The sequence below is a fragment of the Oreochromis niloticus genome, linkage group LG23, assembly GCF_001858045.2.
Source record: "Oreochromis niloticus isolate F11D_XX linkage group LG23, O_niloticus_UMD_NMBU, whole genome shotgun sequence".
NCBI lineage: Eukaryota > Metazoa > Chordata > Actinopteri > Cichliformes > Cichlidae > Oreochromis > Oreochromis niloticus.
Window position 1 is genome coordinate 22319992 of NC_031986.2, and position 18135 is coordinate 22338126.

An 18135-nucleotide genomic window follows, 5' to 3' on the forward strand; every position below is an offset into this window, starting at 1 on the left:
GCAGCTGTGCCGCCATGGAAACCTGTGCCATTAAGCTCTCTACGCACTGTTCTTGAGCTAATCTGAAAGCCATGTGAAGTTTGGAGTTGGTGACCTCTGTGCACTATGTGCCTCAGCATCCACTGACCCCACTCTGTGATTTTATGTGGCTTCTACTTTGTTCTAATCCCACTAACAGTTGACGATGGAATATTTAGTAGTGTGGAAATTTCACGTCTGGACATGTTGCACAGGCGGCATCCTGTCACATTACCACACTGGAATTCACCGAGCTACTGAGAGTGATGCATTCTTTCACACATTTTTGTAGTAGCAGTCTGCATGCCTAGATGTTTGATTTTATACACCTGTGGCCATGAAAGTGATTGGAACACCTGAATTCAAAGATTTGGATGGGAGAGTGAACACTTTTGGCAGTATAGTCCATGTTGAGCTAAATTGCCTGGAATTTATTCCACCACATCCCTGATAAAACTGGGGAAATGGTTAGGGAATTAGGTTGTGCCAAAAAAAAAGTGCACACTGAAAGTGATGGAGGAGACGACAAGAGGTAAGTGAACATGAGTTCAGCTGCAGCAGGAGCATGAATAAGTTAGAATGGGATCGGAAAAAACTGACTGTACACTTTGTGTGAATGTCTATGTGTGTGTGCACGAAGGTGCTGACAAAAGTGTGAGCTTAAAATTGCGCAGAGATGTGTGTATGTATGTGTGTGTTGTGAAGACCAAGTTGCATCCTGGGGGCTGGGCTTTTCAGCTCCACGCTCTGCTGCTAATGACAGCCACGGCGACCTGATGGACAGCTTCTCACCGCTTGACACATTTAGACACACACCATCAATAAACATTATGCTCACTTTGCGTGGTTGCGTGTCCGCGTGTGTGTGTGTGTGAGCAGGGCAGATACATACAGATGTCCGAATGCATTTAAGTATGTCCGTGGACACTGTGCACATGTGCGTCTGCGTGTGACTGAGCACCCGTGGATGATTGACTCTGGTGTTATTTACTGCTCAGCTGTGACCAGCATCCCAACGTCACCAGCCTTTGTGCATCCTTGAGGAGCTGCTCTCTCTCTCTTCATCTGTTATTCTCTCCCTCAAAGGACAGTCATAAAAGGTTAGTCACACAGTCACTAGAATCCATGAAACAAGTCATGCTGCACATTAGATGCAACTTTTTCGTAATGAAACATTGCGCTGTAAAATCAGCTTCCTGTACAGTTATAGATCGTACCCACATTTGTCCCAGTACAGTATTTATGCCACCAGGATTCAAAATTCATCATAGTAAAGAAAAAAAACAACAAGCAGGTAATTTAATTAAATAACAGCATTTTAATGGCTATTATTGGATGTAATCACTCTATACTGTATATGAGCACAAGTAATTTAGTCCAGGGGTTTTGAAATAGCTCAGAAAAAGTTTCCAAGGATATTCTCATAACCACGTGGATGTACCTGGTTTCAAATTCGCACGTCTTGATAACATAGAATAAGTCACATACACAATATGCACAAAAAGCCATATCTTTGAATTCAGGTGTTTTCAATCCATTTGACAGAGGTGTATAAAAACAAGTACCTTGCCATACAGTCTGCCTTTATAAACATCTGTGAGAGAATGGGTCATCCTACTGAGCAAACTGGAACAGAGTGCAGTGCTGTAATAGGATGTGGAACCAGCTCCCAGTTTGGATTTGGGAGACAGACACCCTCTCTACTTTTACTTTTTCATAATGCTTATGGTTAGGGCTGAATCAGGTGACTCTGAATCCTCTCTTAGTTACAGTAGAATAAGCCTAGGCTGCTGGGCGCTTGCCATGATGCACTGAGTGTTTCTTCTTCACTCAGTGATGTTTATCTCATTTCATCTCTGGCTCTCTTCCACAGAGTGTCTTTGTCCTGTCTTCCTCCCACACCCCAACCAGTTGTGTTAGAAAGCTGTCCCTCTCTGAGCCAGGTCCTGCTGGAAACTTCTTCCTGTTAAAAGGGAGTTTTTCCTTCTCACTGTTGCCGAGGACTTGCTCAAAGGGGATTGTGTAATTGTTGGTGTTTTCTCTGTACTATTGTAGGGTCTTTACCTTTTAACATAAAGCACTTGGAGACAACTGCTGTTATGATTTGGTGCTAGATCTATAAAACTGAATTGAATCGCACTGGAATTGAATTCATGTCTTGTTCTTTCAGTATTTTTTTGGGCCCCTTTTGTCATCCATATGTATATTTAAAAATATTTATTGCTGTAGTAAGGCACAAATTTTCCACTGAAGGAAAATGTTCGTTTCTGGTTCGAACTTTCACCACACCTCGGGAACTCGTTGGTGATTGTTTGCAGACAGTTACTATTCTTCATATAAAACTACAGGTGATTGCAGCAATCTGCTGGTAACCAAACAAATCACATGGAGGGTTTTGGTACAGCATCCTCATTGTGAAGGATATCACCAGCCTCAAGGAACCGCTTAGCAAACGGTCAAGGAATACACATCGCTGACCGAGGGTCGTTGACCAATCTCTAGACTTTAGTTGACAATAATTCTGATTATGTCCTGAGATCTGTATTCAGTTACAACATCTAGACTGATTTGTCAGCTTCCTATATTTTCTTTTTATGCTTTTTACAAGTACAAAGTACAGAAAATATATAGTAATTCACAGGAATTTTAGCAAAAACAACAGCAGTTTTGTTGTGGAGATTCTTTTTTGCATATGTGGATTCTTCTGCTTTCCAATCCCTTTAATCATCCTGCAACTCCTGAGACGTTTGGCAACCTTTTCTGGGCGTCCCCCGCAGGTTTGATACGAGCACTGGCGTATACCCTAGCATATTAATGATGCAGCTGCAGCCTTGCATGAGCAGATTTGTTTGCATTTGGTGTTTCTGCGTACGATTTCTGTGCACATGCATGCAGATGTGCATGTTCTCTGCTGACATTTCGGCAAGGAAACATTTTGGAGAGTCGTATTGCGATCATTTTAAAAGTGACTTTACCGGAAGGTCAGAATCTAATCTCATTTTGCTTTTTTTTTGACTGTGTGTATGGGTGCTTGCCAAAAGCATGCCTCCAAAAGTAGCTACAGTACTTTATCATTCCTCCCATTAACCTACCATTCACCTTTGCAAACAGTACTTATATCTTTGGAAATCCTGTGTGCAAAACAGATAGACTCCACAGCAAAATAAGTTGGAAATCCACTTTGGCACGTAGAAGATAGGGGACTATCTCGCACAGAAAAATGAGGAGTGGTTTTAATCTAAAAAAGCCTATTTCCTGTATTTATAAATTGTATTCTTAAGTAAAAGGGAAGTTGAGACTGAGGGTCTTACCGGACCGAGACATGTCACAGTGTTTCCATCCATCTTCTCACATTGGCTATCGCACGCCAGGCACACGGATCCATTGGCAAATTCACGCTCTTCCCTGATAAAGAAGAAAAATGAAAATAGGAATGCATGTATTATAGATTTGAGAGCACAGTGAAATATTGATTAAGAGCATGCCACAAGTGCATATAAGTACGAGCTGTACATTGAGGCCTTTTTCAACAATATCAAGTGTGATACAACATCGGGTTTATCCGGGTCATCTCCAAGATGCAGTGCCCTCTGCTGAAGGGGCATGCAGGGCAGCGAGCTACCTAAAACTATTTGACCAGGTTAACGGCTTAGTATGGTCAATATGCTTACAGAGAAAGTCCATGAATAATGAACGTCTTTTTAAATTATAGGCAAACATGAGGGGATGTGTGGAAGATGGAGGAAGCAGGAGAAGAGATGGTGGGAGGGAAGGAGGAACGGGAAAGATGGTAGGAGAGGCCACGGAGAGGGCATTCAGAGAGGGAGTTTGCTTTTGATAGGACCAGAGTGAAGAGACAGAGGGAGTGTGTGATAAAAGAAAAAAGAAAAAAAAAAGCCAAACACATTTTCTTTTCATCCCGTTATCAAAGAATCACTGCGGTTCCTGCAACGTCTAAGAGTTCAAGCAAACGCTTCAGTCAGCCGGTTAATGCGTACTTTATGTTGGTTTTGTTTTTTCGCTTCTGAAGGGAAAGAAAGTAAACAATAGAGCTCGATATTGGGTTTATACACTGCAATTACCCTGGCAGGAGCTCCACATAGCCCCAGGCCTTACTGTTGAATCCTTATATGTGTATATTGGTGTGTTTCTGTGCGTGTTTGTGATTGTGTGTGTGTGTGTGTGTGTGTGTGTGTGTGTGTGTGTGTGTGTGTGTGTGTGTGTGTGTGTGCACTCGCATACTCTCAATCTAAAAATTCCTGTCTTGTTTGTGTCCGAATCAGCGCATTATCTTCACTTTTGAAGTGAGGCGTCTCGGGCGGGCGGAGGCTGGCTGCTGTCAATAGCAACTGCTCCCGATCAAAACCACTTTTCACATCAGAGGGATCGATCAGCCGATGCAGAGGACAGACGCTCTCAGAGGAGGATTCGCCCAGTTACAAACAAACCTCTTTCTCACAGCGCTGGGATAATGAAAGGGACTGTATGTGTGCGCGCGTGCACGTGCATGTTTTTTATTCATATTTGCATGTGATGCTATTGGGGTGGAATAAAGAGTCCACAGATTCCTCCTTGTGAGCTGTTTTTATAAGATGTGGCACTGAGAATTTTGGATCTCCTGCGGGTATGTGGGTTTTTATGCATTTTCATGTGGGTAATATTAGATGAAAATCTTTTAGACTCGGTAGTTTTAAAAGCAACAAAAAAAAAGAGAGAAACGTAACATCCTGACACTCCAGTGTTCAGCTCACATTAAAAGGCAATAAAAATGAAGATAAAATCCCAGATTTCCCTTTGCTGAGCCTTTATGTCAGGGTAGTTTTTCTTTAAATGGCCCTATTGATTCTTTATGATCACAGCAGTTTGTCTGACACATCCAAAAAGCAGAGTGTGTAGGCTACAGACGGTCCTTTTATTAATAATGTTTTCAGTGGGAACTCCCATAGCTCTCTTTGCATTTCTCCCCCAGCTTTCTTTCCCTTGTTCCAAAGTAAATTAGATTCCTCTCTCTGAGGCACTATCCAGGGGAATCCTTTAGAAAAAAGAAGCCCAGGCAGTGGAGAGATATCTCTTTTCTTGGTTGAGGTGGAAGAAAAGATACATGGAGCAGGATGGGTGAGAGACAAAGACCTCTGCAGTCATGCTCTCTGGGGTCATTTCCATTCCTTCAAAGCCGTTCCTCCTGATTGGCCTCCTTCACAGCTGGTAGTGCGCGCCAAGGCCCCCCTGGGGGGATGGCCTGATGGGGGATTAGTCCTGTTTTAGGTGGAATTTAAGCAGGGCTGTGGCCACTGTTCAGAAATCCAAACATCCAAATAGCCACAGCACGGTCAACCCACCAGAGCAACTTTTTTTTTTTTTTTTTTTTTAATTAAACCCATTCAGCTCCTCCCTCACTCGCTCCCTCCCTCCTCCCCCAACCCCAGTGGGATTGCAATTCAGTCCTCCCTGCTCACCCCCAAACTCCTTTGCTCTCTCTTTGTTTTATTCAACAGACGTATAAACTGAAGGGAATTAGTGCCTTTCCTCATTAACAATGGAAACACAGAACAAGAACGAGCTGAAGAATCTTAAAATCACCATCCCAAAAACATTTTTAATGAGCTAACACTAAATTCTTGAGAGATATACAGTTCAATAGTTTCAGAACAAAGTGAAACATTAAGCAAATCTATGCTGCACACAGCAAAAGTGCTGAAAATAAGCAGCACTATGACAATCTGCTGTCAATATCCAGTCATTAAATTAGTGTAAAGACTGGAAATAAGACTAAAATGATTTTGTAAAGGTGAAAACTATATATAATTCACATACAGTAACAGAACAGTATTGGCTGTACCCACTTTTTTAAAAACAATTTAGATATGCCATGATGTGGCTTTTTTATGCAGACGATATGACTTTCTTCAACAATTCAACAGCGTATTTGTATCTACTTCTACAATCTTCAAGACACGTGCCATAGAATAAAGCAAATGTACATAGCAAGAAAAATGATATTAAACACAGTGACCCCATGGCAAACTCCAGTCACTGGGGAAGATTCCTTGACCAGTATTCGAAGCGGTTGGTAAAAAGTTTGGTCAGTCGCATGTTGCTGCAGTCGTATTTTGAAGGAAGGGATGGACTCGTCTACAAACACTGTGCACTTACTCTCTCACAAGCCAGAAATTTAAAAAAAAGGTTCACTTTTACAGAAAAAGTGCCTCAGTGCCACAACTTTTACTTGGAAGACAAACTGTCTACATTGTGTTGCACTTTATCAAGTTGTACTGCCCTGCGGATAGTAGTTGAAATAGATACTGTAGTTTTCGACCAATTTCACCCAGCAGGAGCCAGAAACTGCCAGGAATCTTTGCCAACCAGTCAGGGACTACACCTAGCAGCTTTTAAACAATGTATTTATGACAGCGCATGAAAAATCTCAATGTGTTTATAACAATCGAAAAGGAGACGCCCACTTTGGGGCACATTACCAAACAACACATTAACAAAAAGACGAGTTTTTGCCAAGTTTTGTTTTGTTTTTTTCACATTTTGTTAAACCTCTCCTGACTTCCTGACTTTATGTCCTTTCTGTTGCCAGATGAAAAAACCTTTGAGAGTAGACTATGTAAAAGCAAGTAAACACCAACTCAGGTAGACACTTCTTACACTAGGCCTTTGGGTTATGGATGTTCTGATTCCACAAGTCAGGCCAGTGACTCAAAACAAAAAAGTGGGCCTGTTGAATATTGCTTGCATTTCCTCACTGTGACTGACTGTATTTACAGTATTGGAAACAAGTGTGCTTCAGCCGCTCCCTGCCACGCGCCTTTCCTCGTCTTCTTCAAAGCCTTCGCTATGAGCTGTTTTCCCCGGCAACTTCAAAGCTTCCCTCCCACAAACGGCGCCGGAAAGGACCAGCAACAAGTCAACATGACCGAGGGTTGCTCGCTCTCATACACACTTACACACGCGCTCTCCTCTTCCCCTGAGGAAAACACGAGCCTGACATCACACCGCCTGCAAGAAAAGTCATATTTATCTTGTGGCAGATGCTGCCGGTACAGTCTTATTTTAGATGGATGCTTTCAAGTGTTGCGATTCACAGCATCTCCCCGTTCATTCAAGAGCAGCAAGAAAAAGGCTGGAAACTACGTCTACAAAGGAGGGTTTCTCCCCAGGTGAGTTGGCAGTGATCTTTTTGATGTGCCTCTTGGCAACACAGAGCGATGACCTGAATGCAATTATTCACAGCGAACGCAAAACATCAGTGGATTTGTGAGGACACTCGGAGACAGCTTGCTTCATTTTCCTGCTCAGTGCAGTAAACACTCATGTCTGTCAGTCCAAATGGGTGATTTGTAATGAAATGTACTTCAACAATGGTGTATACTTAAATTGAGTTTGGACAGTGGGTGTAATATGCAGCCAAATGTTCCTCTGACTGTTCGCACTGTACAATTCCTTATTGGTTCATCTCATTACATTCATGCCAATCAGCAATTAGACTCTCCTCCTCCAGAGCCCTTGAGGATGTTTTGACTTAATTTTCATGCATTAAAACAGTTTAAACTGATTTTATTTCTGCTGCTTGTCACGTATGGCTGTTTGCTGAGGAATTAATCCAGCTTCCTGGGACCATTATGATCAGAAATGTGTTTTTTTTTTAATTCTTTCACAGTTTTAAGTCAGATCTACTCAAAGATATTTCCAGACCCACGTACAACATTTGCTCAGAATGTGTCAGAAGAAGGAAAGGACTTTTACTGAATGAATCGACTACTCACCCATCAAAGAGGTTGCAGGACTGAACGCAGGTACGGCCTCGCTTGAAATATCGACAGGAGAGGCACTGGTCTGGCCCTGGTCCCCAACAGCCATCGTCCGAACACATTCGGTCACACACCATTCGTTGCTGGACTGTGAGGAGAATGTTCAAATGGTCAAAATGGTATAATTTTCTTTGAAAGACAACAGGGAGGATGTTTGGTGTCAACACATTAAACAAGTGTTGGGATACGATCACCTGTTAAGTGTGTAAGTGGCTAAAATCCAGCTTATACCTTTGATAATCCTTGGTCTGGCTATCAGCTATCAATTATATATCAGTTATATAATGTGGTTACGTAACACCTCGAAACGTCTGTGTCTTGGGATACACAACAATACGATCAGATACAGGCACTATATTTTGTCCTCTTGTAGACAAAAATAACTGCAAAATTCTCAAGTTCTACCAAAGTGCGTAACAGTTTTATTAAACATCTCTACACATATCAGTACTAAACAAATTACCGTCCTGTAGCACAGACCTGGAAACCGGTTGACAACTGGTTAGCAACCAGTGGACATGAAGGAAAAACATGTATTCCCCAATGGTTGTTAAGTGGTTGGTGGCTTTTGCTAGTATTGTTGCAATAAACAGTGAAACTGTGAAAAGTGCAATGCAATTGCAAGAACTGGGTCCCAGGACCACCAGTGTTTGGCTTGATAGACGTGTTGCTCACGTCACTTCCTTTATGGGAACTCTGCCTCCTATTTTGATAGATGGGACATATGTATACCTGAAGATCATTTGTGTTATTTTTTTTAACAACATAAAATTGGTTGTTAGGTGCTCTGAACTCGGTTTGTTCCAATAATTGATGCAAGTGTCTTCTCAATCTAAAAATTAAGAATGGTGCAAAAGTTACAGACATAAACACACTTTCATCTTTGACCCCTTGGTGGCACAAGACGAAAAAGTTGGAGAAATGGATCACAAGACTGTCGAAAGTCAGTGTTGATTCTTGGGGAACCCACAGACTTCATTGGCAGAATGTCTTTTCTTTAAGATATCTATAACATTGCTGCCTGTCCCCAATTATAAGTGTATAAATGTAGCAATGTGTGTATATCTATTCTGTATTCATGCCTAGGAGATAAGTCAGTGCTTGTAAATGGACTGCACTTATATATTCTTTTCTACAGCTATCGGAAGCTCAAACTGCTGCATGTTTCTGCCCACCTGAGTGAGTAAACATTGGTATTCCCCACATCTCTGCCATTAAAAAACACATCCACTATAATTGTAAGCCCCCCCTTTTCCTGTTGAACCACAACAATCAATAATGCTCATCACACTCAATCGGTGAGTGACACATATCCCCGGGAGTGTCGCCTGGTGGGGGCCGAACCCTTTGTCAACAGGAGAACAGTCAATCCTAGACAGTGGGTTGAGCGTAATGAAGAGACCTGTGTAAGGTGCCATCGATCGATCTCTAATACACACACCGTACTCATTAACTGGCTAATGATATCAACCGCAGTGTGGCAGGACCGTGAAAAACTGTGGTGGCTTAGTTATCTCCATCTCAGACACAGAAAGCTTTAGTGACAGCCACCTCTAACAAATCCTCACAAATATTATAAATAAGCTCATTACCCTGGGTATTGTGGAATCATATAAGCAATATGTCCCTTTATTTGCCTGTTGTTCATTCCATCAGGCCTCCACTTCCCATTGCAAGCATTATGCTTAACATACCTTTAAGGCATGACAGTTCCCATGAAATTGGGCAAGTCAGTGTGTAATACTGGGGTAGAGGTAATTAGAGTGCTAATGGTACCATGGCTATGGCTGTCATTTAGTCTCATTCTTACTGTTTTCCCTTTTCTTGTGCCTCTGGCTGCTGTTTTTTTCTCTCTCTTTTAGTATATTGTGTGGCTGTGGTTAAATCATCCACTTTTTCAGTCACTCCCTCATTCATACATCTATCTTCTGCCTTTTATCTGGGACTGGGTGAAACCCAAACCTCCCACCCCCCAGCCACCTTCTCCAGTTTATGTGGGGTTTATGCTGGTCAACAGAGAGATGTAATCTCTCCAGCATGTCCTTGGTCTACCTCAGGGCCTCCTCGTAGAATGGCATGTAACACCTCACCCAGGAGGCATCCTAGTCAGATGCCCGAACCACCTCAGCTGGCTCCTTTTGATGTGCGTGAGTAGTAGTGATTTTATTACTGTACACTGATTTTTCATGCATCATAATGATTTCTTAGAGCACTATATAGTGGATGAAATTTGCATTGCACCTGTACACCTGAGACACATTCACTCTGACAGACTGCTCAGTTCATCTATGTAGCATTAAAGAGTAACTTACACAAACTTTTAATAAACAAATATTGTTAAAATCCAACCCACACTAAGAGTCAATCATTTTAAACTTCTAAAGATACTCTAAACCTATCCTGTCTATATTATTGCAGGTAACTTTCACATGAACTAGTCCAAAAAGCAGATGCTAGCGGCTAACAAAAACTAGCCGGCTAACACATCACCTTTACCCCATCGGCTTCCATTGCAATCTTAATTTTGCATGGCCTTGTCCTCACATAGGACAGGTGCTCAGAAATTATTCCAGCAATTTATCCATCCAATCATCCTTTTAACTGACCCATTTGTTATGAAATGTGTGTGTACCAGATATGGTCATTGCTAACACTGAACACTGACCCAGCCAAGTTTGTCCCTTGTGTTGTTCGGCCTCTTGAGTAGCTCTTTGCTTCCACGTGACTCGGGTCCTTTATCTCATTTGCCACCTCCACCCTGTCTCCAGCTGCCACATTTTCCTTTGCCACTCTCAGCTTCATGTCATTTTTCCCCGTCACCTCTCTCCTGTTTTTGCCAACCTGCCACGCTCTCTGTCCAGCTCACCTGGAACCTTCCCTAGTTTTCCTGCCAGCCACAGCCTGTCTGTCAGACTCTCTCAAACTTGAACACCAGCCAAACCCAAATTAGCAATAGTCAAAATGCAATAAAAACTACAGTTTCTGAGTGGTGCTGCTTGCTCCCCTCCTGAAACATGATTACATGGCAGAAAAAACAGGAGAGCAGGAGTTCTTGAAAGGTTTAAAAAGTATTCAGAACCCTACTTTGGCATCAAAATTTGAACCATTTTGGATTAATTATGCAGCTAAGACACTGCGTAATGATGCAATATTGCTTAAACTTTGATTCCTCCCTCAGAAGGTGCAGAGGTCTGCAAAACCTAAAAACTTTAATAGTCTTAACACCACATCTACTCACTGCACTCCTTTGGATCTTGGTTGTTACGGACGAGGACTTTTTGGCTCGGGGTCCTGAATAGCGACGTCCAGTTGATGGTGTTATAGAAGCAGAGGCGGCTGTTGTTGAAGATGTACACGTTCCCGGCGCTGATCTCACTCAACGACTGGAACTGGAGGGAGGAGATCCAACGCTGCTTCAAGATCAAAAGAGAAATACCACTTCCACTGAAAGAGAAGAGAGAATAGAAAAGGAAATGAGTCATGGCAAAGGGAGAAGGGGTAGAGGGGACGAGTAGGGAGAAGAAAGGAAATCAGAGAGAAATAACAAATTTAAAAGAAATAGTTGGAAGCACACAAGAAGATTTGGAGAGAAATTTTAACAAGATGGAAGAAGAGAAAGGAGGATGAAGGAGTAATTGAGGGTTTAGGAGGGGGGAAAAGGAAAGGAAAAGACAAGGTTAGAGGGTGGGATGAAAATATATGATGGAGAGGAACAGTAATGAGGGGAGAAAGGGAAAATGGATTAAGAGTTAAGCTAAGAGTCAGACAGAAGAAGAACAAGAAGTCACGTAAAGCTAGAGAAAAAAAACTCCTATTAAAAATGTAATGTTAGAAAAAAAAGGAATACAAGACATAAAGAAACTTTTCCAGATGCAGAAGGTTTCTCCAGCTCGGACTTGTACTCGAGCACTGCTGAGCTACATGTTCGTCACAGGCATTTACAAAACACGACTGGACCTCCTTTGACTCTGCAGCACTATCTCTCGAATCTGTCACTTGCAAGCAAACACAGAACCTGTTATCAAAACAGGGCTAATCAAAGCTGTGTGACAGCAGCGCTTCAAAGAGCTTCTGTGAGCAAAACCTGCCGGTGGCTCACCAGCTCCAACGGCGAGCATCCGAATAGAGCAAAACAGCAGGAAATTAGATGATGCTCTCTGAACAAAGACCATAAAATGTGCATTTTAAAAGCTATGACTCGAAATGGCCAATTTTGACAACTTTTCTCTAAAGAATCCAGGAACCAGCTGAGCTAAGTCTTTCTTCTGGCAAATGCAAATCTGGGCATAACTATTTTGAGTAATTTTGCTAACAGACAGCCAGCACAAACCAATCACATAACCTCTTTGGCAAAGATAGAAATACTATAATTTAGCCGGAGGCTTCAAACATGGTTATTTCTGCAGAATTGTGACATCATTTTGCAGCCTATGAGGTTTCTCCTTGACAAGGGCAGCTGATAACACTGGTCAACAATTTTTGAAAAGTTGCATGCATAAAACAGCATATTAGATGCAATAGCACCTCAATTCAAGGTGTATCAAGGTGGGATGTTGTCATATAAAGATGTTTCATCAATTATTCAGAATATTCTGACATGCAAATATGTTGGTATCGTCCAGGAGTCGCATCATTTTAAGCATCTGTTTCATTTTCAGCGATCAGAAATGAAAGAAAAGTTTGACTACATTTATTTCACAAGCATTTTGTCTATAGACAAGTGTAATATGAACAATCCCTCTGGAGTTAAGTGAGTATAATGGGTTTAGTTTAATTTATTTAAATATATGCTGTATAGCTTTGTGGAATTTATTATTACTCCTCAGAAATGAATGAGCAGAAAGCAGTGATATTGCAGTGTTTCCTCTTTACTGATCTCGCTCAGACGCGCGTATTTGCAAACCTGTAACATCCATCCATAGTTTTGTTACGTGGGCAAACAGGATATTATAGCCATCCTTGTTCTGTCTAGGACATTTTCCAGATGAGATATAAACATGGGTCTTAAAAGGTGTCTTCCCACCTGGGCTTTGCTGGAAAACCTCTAAGGGCTTTGGTCCAGGAGGCATCATGATTGGAAGCCCAAAACCAACACAGTTGGCTCCTTTCAATGCAAAAGAGGAGTGGCCCTACTCCCAGCTCCCTGTGGATGTCTGGGCTCCTCACCCTATTTCTAAGGTACAGCCAACCACCTTACAGAGGAAACTAATTCCAGCATTTAACAGATGTATTCTTTTAGTGACTACCCCAGACCATATGTGAGGGTTGGATATATATTGGCTGGTGATTTGGAAACTGTCTCTCTTCGCCACAATAGTCCAGTACAATACCCACGTTACTGCTGACATCACACCAATCCAACTTTTTACAATCCACCTGCTCCTCTGCTGTGAACAATACTCAGAGATAGTTAAATGCCTTTTCTTGGGGCAGCTACCGTAGTTTACTATCAGGGAAGCCTTCCAATGTTTACCGGCAGAGGGAAAGTGTAAGTGCACCCAAATGATTTATCCTGCAATGGTCCAATTTTGGCAGCGTGGTATCGGGTCACGTCATAGCAAGAAGGTCCTGGCTTCAAATTCAGGTTAACTGGCAATTTTACACTGGCTGTAGGTTTAACTGTGAACATGATTGGCTATCTGTCTTTATCCGTTAGCCGTGTGACAGCCTGGCAACCTGGTGAATCTAGTCTCTCGGCCCTGAAATGGATAAGTGGAAGAAAATCCATGGATGGACAGAAGAAAGTTTGAGTGGGCATGCCTGCAAAGATACCTGTAAAGAGCTCTGCCTCCAATGGTAGCCAGGCTGGAAAAAACACTAAGATCTGTCATGTTTTCAGGCCAGGACTGGATGTTGAGGTAACCTAAAGAAGACATGTCAGGCAAAGTGGTTGAACATGTGCTAATTAGTCTGTAGCGGTATTTGATGAAGGAGCACAAAAATAATGAGCAACGGATAAAAACCCTTCTGTTGCCTACATCCAAAGTTTCAGATCATGGAGCTGCACCGCCTCTGAAGTTCAAGCAAGAAACCCTTTTCTTTGTAGGAAATGCACTTGCAGAAGACAATATTTAATATTTAATATTGCTAATTAAAAGAATGGATTTAATATTCTGCACAATTTGTCTGGTTGCCTTTAATGACAGATTATATCAAATCAGCATCTGTGGAAATGACATTAAAAGGGATAGGAGCAGGAAATGGCTGGGATAGAATGGCCATTGCTCTTTCTTATTGCTTAGGTTTTCATTATGAAAATGCAGTTTCACTCCATTAGCTGTTTGGCTCAACTGCAAGTCGCGGTTTAATATGACAAAAGGGTTTGTATACGAGGTATTGCTCATCCCTTAAGGCCTCTAATAGCTAATGAATAAGTACACACACAAGGATGCACACAGCGGCAGCAGCACACACTGAAAGAACGTATAACTATGGAGATATTGCACACACACAATAACATTATATGCACCAGAGCTCCTTTTTGAGCTTACTGGCAAAAATCTGCTTTTCCTCCTTTCTTTCACTACTTTAGAGGCCAAATAATTCACACGAGCACATGCACAAACACACCGTGTAATTCTTCTTGTATTCAGTGTTTCCAAGTGAGGCCGTCTTACCTGTGATCTCTTTCACGGTGCGGAACACGTTGAGGCGCTCAGGGTCCAAAGGTCCAATACCATGATACATATCCCTGAAGAGAAGTATAAAGCATAATAAGTCTATGCTGCTAAAGCAAGGCTTTATAAATCAAAGTGTCATTAAGGTTTTTAAGCCAACTAAAGCCGAAAGCCGAATTGTGATTTATAATCATTCTGTCCTCAGGATGCTGTTAAGAGTAGCTGACAAGGTAACAGCGCTCCCTGACCTTCACTGCTCTCTTCTTTCTCCGCGTGCAGTGGCTTTGTGTGTAAAGTTTTCATCCATGTAGTGAACCCTATGTTGTCCTTCAGTAAAACTGCACTGGGGCTGCATATTGCTGCCCCTACATAGTAACCCAACAGTGGGTTTATTAACTATGCACAACTAGAATGTGGTCACTTGTAGGGATTGACTTGAAGGCAAAAGATCAGTATGTCTGTGCAGAGTCTCAGTCACTCAGTATGATGAGCTAAAGTTCAAGTTCAAGTGGCTTTTATGGTCATTTCAACAGTGAAATGAGACAGCGTTCCTCTGAGACCCTGGTGCTACATATGACATATAATGGACAAGCACAGGCCTACGTAAAGTGCAATATACAAAAATTGCAAAAATGAACAAGACAAGACAAGAATGAATCCCCAATACATCCAAAGGGGTGTGAGCAAGTGAATGCTAGGTCAAACGTGCATAGGCATGGAAAAAAAAGCACTTGTATGAACTTGTGTGGCTGGATGAATGACACTTATTGAAAGTGCTTTGAGTGGAAAAGCACTATATAAGTACCAGTCTATCAACCCAGTCCATCACCTATGGTCATCAATGGGGACAATGGGGATGCCAGAAGACATCTGGATCCAAATTTCTTGTTCTGTATGGCAGTTACTTTTTTGCCAAAGCAGATGAATTTCCCAGAAAAAAATTGATTATCAAATCCCAATGATTCAAAGAATGGACAGTTTGACATGTTCTAGTTTTAAAAAATCACAGAAAAAACCCCCATAGACAGATAAAATTTGTTTGTGCATGTTAATCTAGAAGTTCTGAAATTTTATGACACATAAAAAAAGTAAAAAAAACTTGAACTTTAACCTTTTTTTGTGTGCTCCATCAAATATGCTTAACAAAAACTTGTGTAAAATCACTGAGCGTGAGTGTCACTCACCCTTTAATGCCAGTAATGAGAAAGATGAGGTTGCCATTGATTTTGGTGCAGTTGACAAATTTATCAATATTGCTGGCGTCCACTGTTTGAGCTGACTGCAGGCTTCCTGTCCCTATACCGTCACACACTGAAACAACAAACACCGAAACACACAATTTCTTAAAAATGCCACTTATATTACCATTTTAGCTGCTTTAGCAATGGAGAATTCACCTACTTTAATACATATCTGAAGTCCCTGTATATTGCAAAGGCCCAATTTTGAAAAATTACCACTGGCCATTTGTCACTGTAATGTTTCATACTCTTTTATGAAAATATGGTCCTGCTTTTGGGTGTGCATGAAAGGCCACGGCCCCTCTCCATGCATTGGAATTCTTTTGATGAAAGCATGGGCCAATCCACAGCCAATTCCTCCCTATAATGAATTCATTACATCTGCATTAATTAGACTTGCGGTCTAGTGTGAGCCAAGTATTTCTGACAGAGGCGGAGGGGATGATGAATAAGGCTGGCATTAAGTGGTGTAACCAGTTTTTGATAGTGATTTATACCAGCCAACGCGATATCTGAAATGTTAATTTGTTATCATTTCCCACAGTTCTTTGGGCTATCCCTCATTAACCCCTCCCTGCTATGTGACGATGTAATCAAGGGATTAGCCAATCAATGGATGCCACAGCCCATACATGGAACCTGAAGAAAAACACTGTTGCCTTGCCTCCGAAGAGAAAGGTCAGATCAGTTACCTTTGTGAGAACAATGTGATGACGGGGCTAATCCTCTGTATTGAACTGAAGTAATGCTGTTTAATTTCACATTAGCCATTTTAGGCATTTAGCGGACGGTCTTCCAGCAAAACGACTTGTAATTACTGAGCAGGTAGGAGCAGTTTCTCATTATGAGACTATTTTGTGTTAATTACCATGTCGACTGTTGTGGGGATCAAACACGTGACCTTCATTTATGCCATATTTAACTTCCAACAGGATGTAATGAGTATGCACTGGATACGCATTGCAGTGATAAGAGAAAATGAGTGTCATGTAGCCAAAGCCCCTTTAATGAAATGCGCAGAGATTAATTTTGCATTAGGGCCTAACTATTAATGTTTGAAATCAACAATATGGAAGGTTTAGAAAAGACTTCATTAATAAAATGAGATAAAGTTTACTGCGTTGCTGAGAATGTTACAGATGTGAGCGCTGCACAGCGTGGCTCATAAAGGAAAGAAGATGTTGATTTTGGAAGGGTCGCTGGAATCAATATCTGAGCTGTAAGTACATTCACGGTAACATAAAAAAAACTAAGCTGCCTCCCGTGAAAATAAATTACATTTCTTATATAAAGCTTTTTAAGTGATTCCTCTGGGCTCGTGTTGATTTGGTATCATCACTGTTAGCATAAAGCTATTAGATTAAAATGTTTTAACTGCATAAGCTCTTGTACATACAGTAAATGCAGTGCAGTGAGCCAGGTAGCTGTAGAAGCAGGGGGAAAAAATGAGAATCAAACCAGATTATCACTTCACTTTGTTTGATTTGCACATTATAGCCGTACATTATTGTTTTGCTATCATAATAAAAAGATAAGAATCTGTCCATTTTCATGGTTTATCCATTCACTAGCACAAATTTGACAGCCTAAACCAAAACTACCCAAGCCAACGGGCAATAAAACACCCCAGGGTGACTATTGAGTTACTCCATGTGTCAATTAATACGAAACCATGAGAAACCATGAGACAGAAATATACCTTGGCCACACTTTTCAATCATCCATCTTAGGCCTCAGTCACACAGGCTTAGAGACCAGTCGGTGCATTCCTTGACAGCTTGGTGTGTGGTTGTTGGAGGGTGCGGCACCAAAGTCATCCTTGGGATTACCTTTGTTTAAAGCAGATTGCTGCAGTTGCCCATAGTTTGCATGGAAGATGCAGCATTATATATAAAAACTGTCCAACTACTGTCCGACCATAAGCAAAACCAGATCCCCACAAGTAAATGGAAACCCTCTGAGGACACAGCAAAAGTTGTGTTTCCCTGCTGCCATCAGCACATTACACAACTTTTACTTTGAAGATGAATGTTCTCATTTTCTGGTTTGGATCAGTTTTTATAGTTTCACTGCTGCTGAGAGAGTAGTTGGTGAGTGTTTGCAGACAAGTTTGCATCTTCCATTGAAACGATGAGCAATCACAGCATTTTGCTAGTGGTTTTCAGTGTTGTTGCATCACTGACTGGTCTCTATGGCTTCATGATTGGGACATTAGCAATCGGTTTCATAGCAACTGCCAATCTCAAGCAACTACTCGATTGGGGAATTTTTCCCTTGGGATAGAAATATGGTTATTTATTTATTTTTTTTTTTACTTTGGGCGACTGATTGGGGGAACAGTTGACAAATCAGAGCCCTGAACCTATTACAGATTAAGCTTTTGAGCAGTTAACAGTGGTCGCTATGCACAATAAAAGCTGAAAAATCTTGCATTACAAGTGC

The 18135-nt window shown here is 41.5% G+C and overlaps 1 protein-coding gene across 5 annotated transcripts in view; it reads right to left on the reverse strand.

The window, feature by feature from the left end:
- The window catches only part of si:ch73-383l1.1 (receptor tyrosine-protein kinase erbB-4), a 354983-nt gene that overhangs the window by 90302 nt on the left and 246546 nt on the right, over positions 1-18135 (reverse strand). For all 5 annotated transcript variants that reach the window (XM_019351950.2, XM_019351949.2, XM_013276352.3 and 2 more), the window contains exons 9-14: positions 15637-15763; positions 14453-14526; positions 13608-13698; positions 11074-11279; positions 7791-7923; positions 3330-3423 (exon numbers count right to left, since the gene is read on the reverse strand). In XM_019351950.2, the coding sequence (XP_019207495.1) occupies positions 3330-3423; positions 7791-7923; positions 11074-11279; positions 13608-13698; positions 14453-14526; positions 15637-15763 (725 nt within the window). The remainder of the gene's footprint in view (positions 1-3329; positions 3424-7790; positions 7924-11073; positions 11280-13607; positions 13699-14452; positions 14527-15636; positions 15764-18135) is intronic.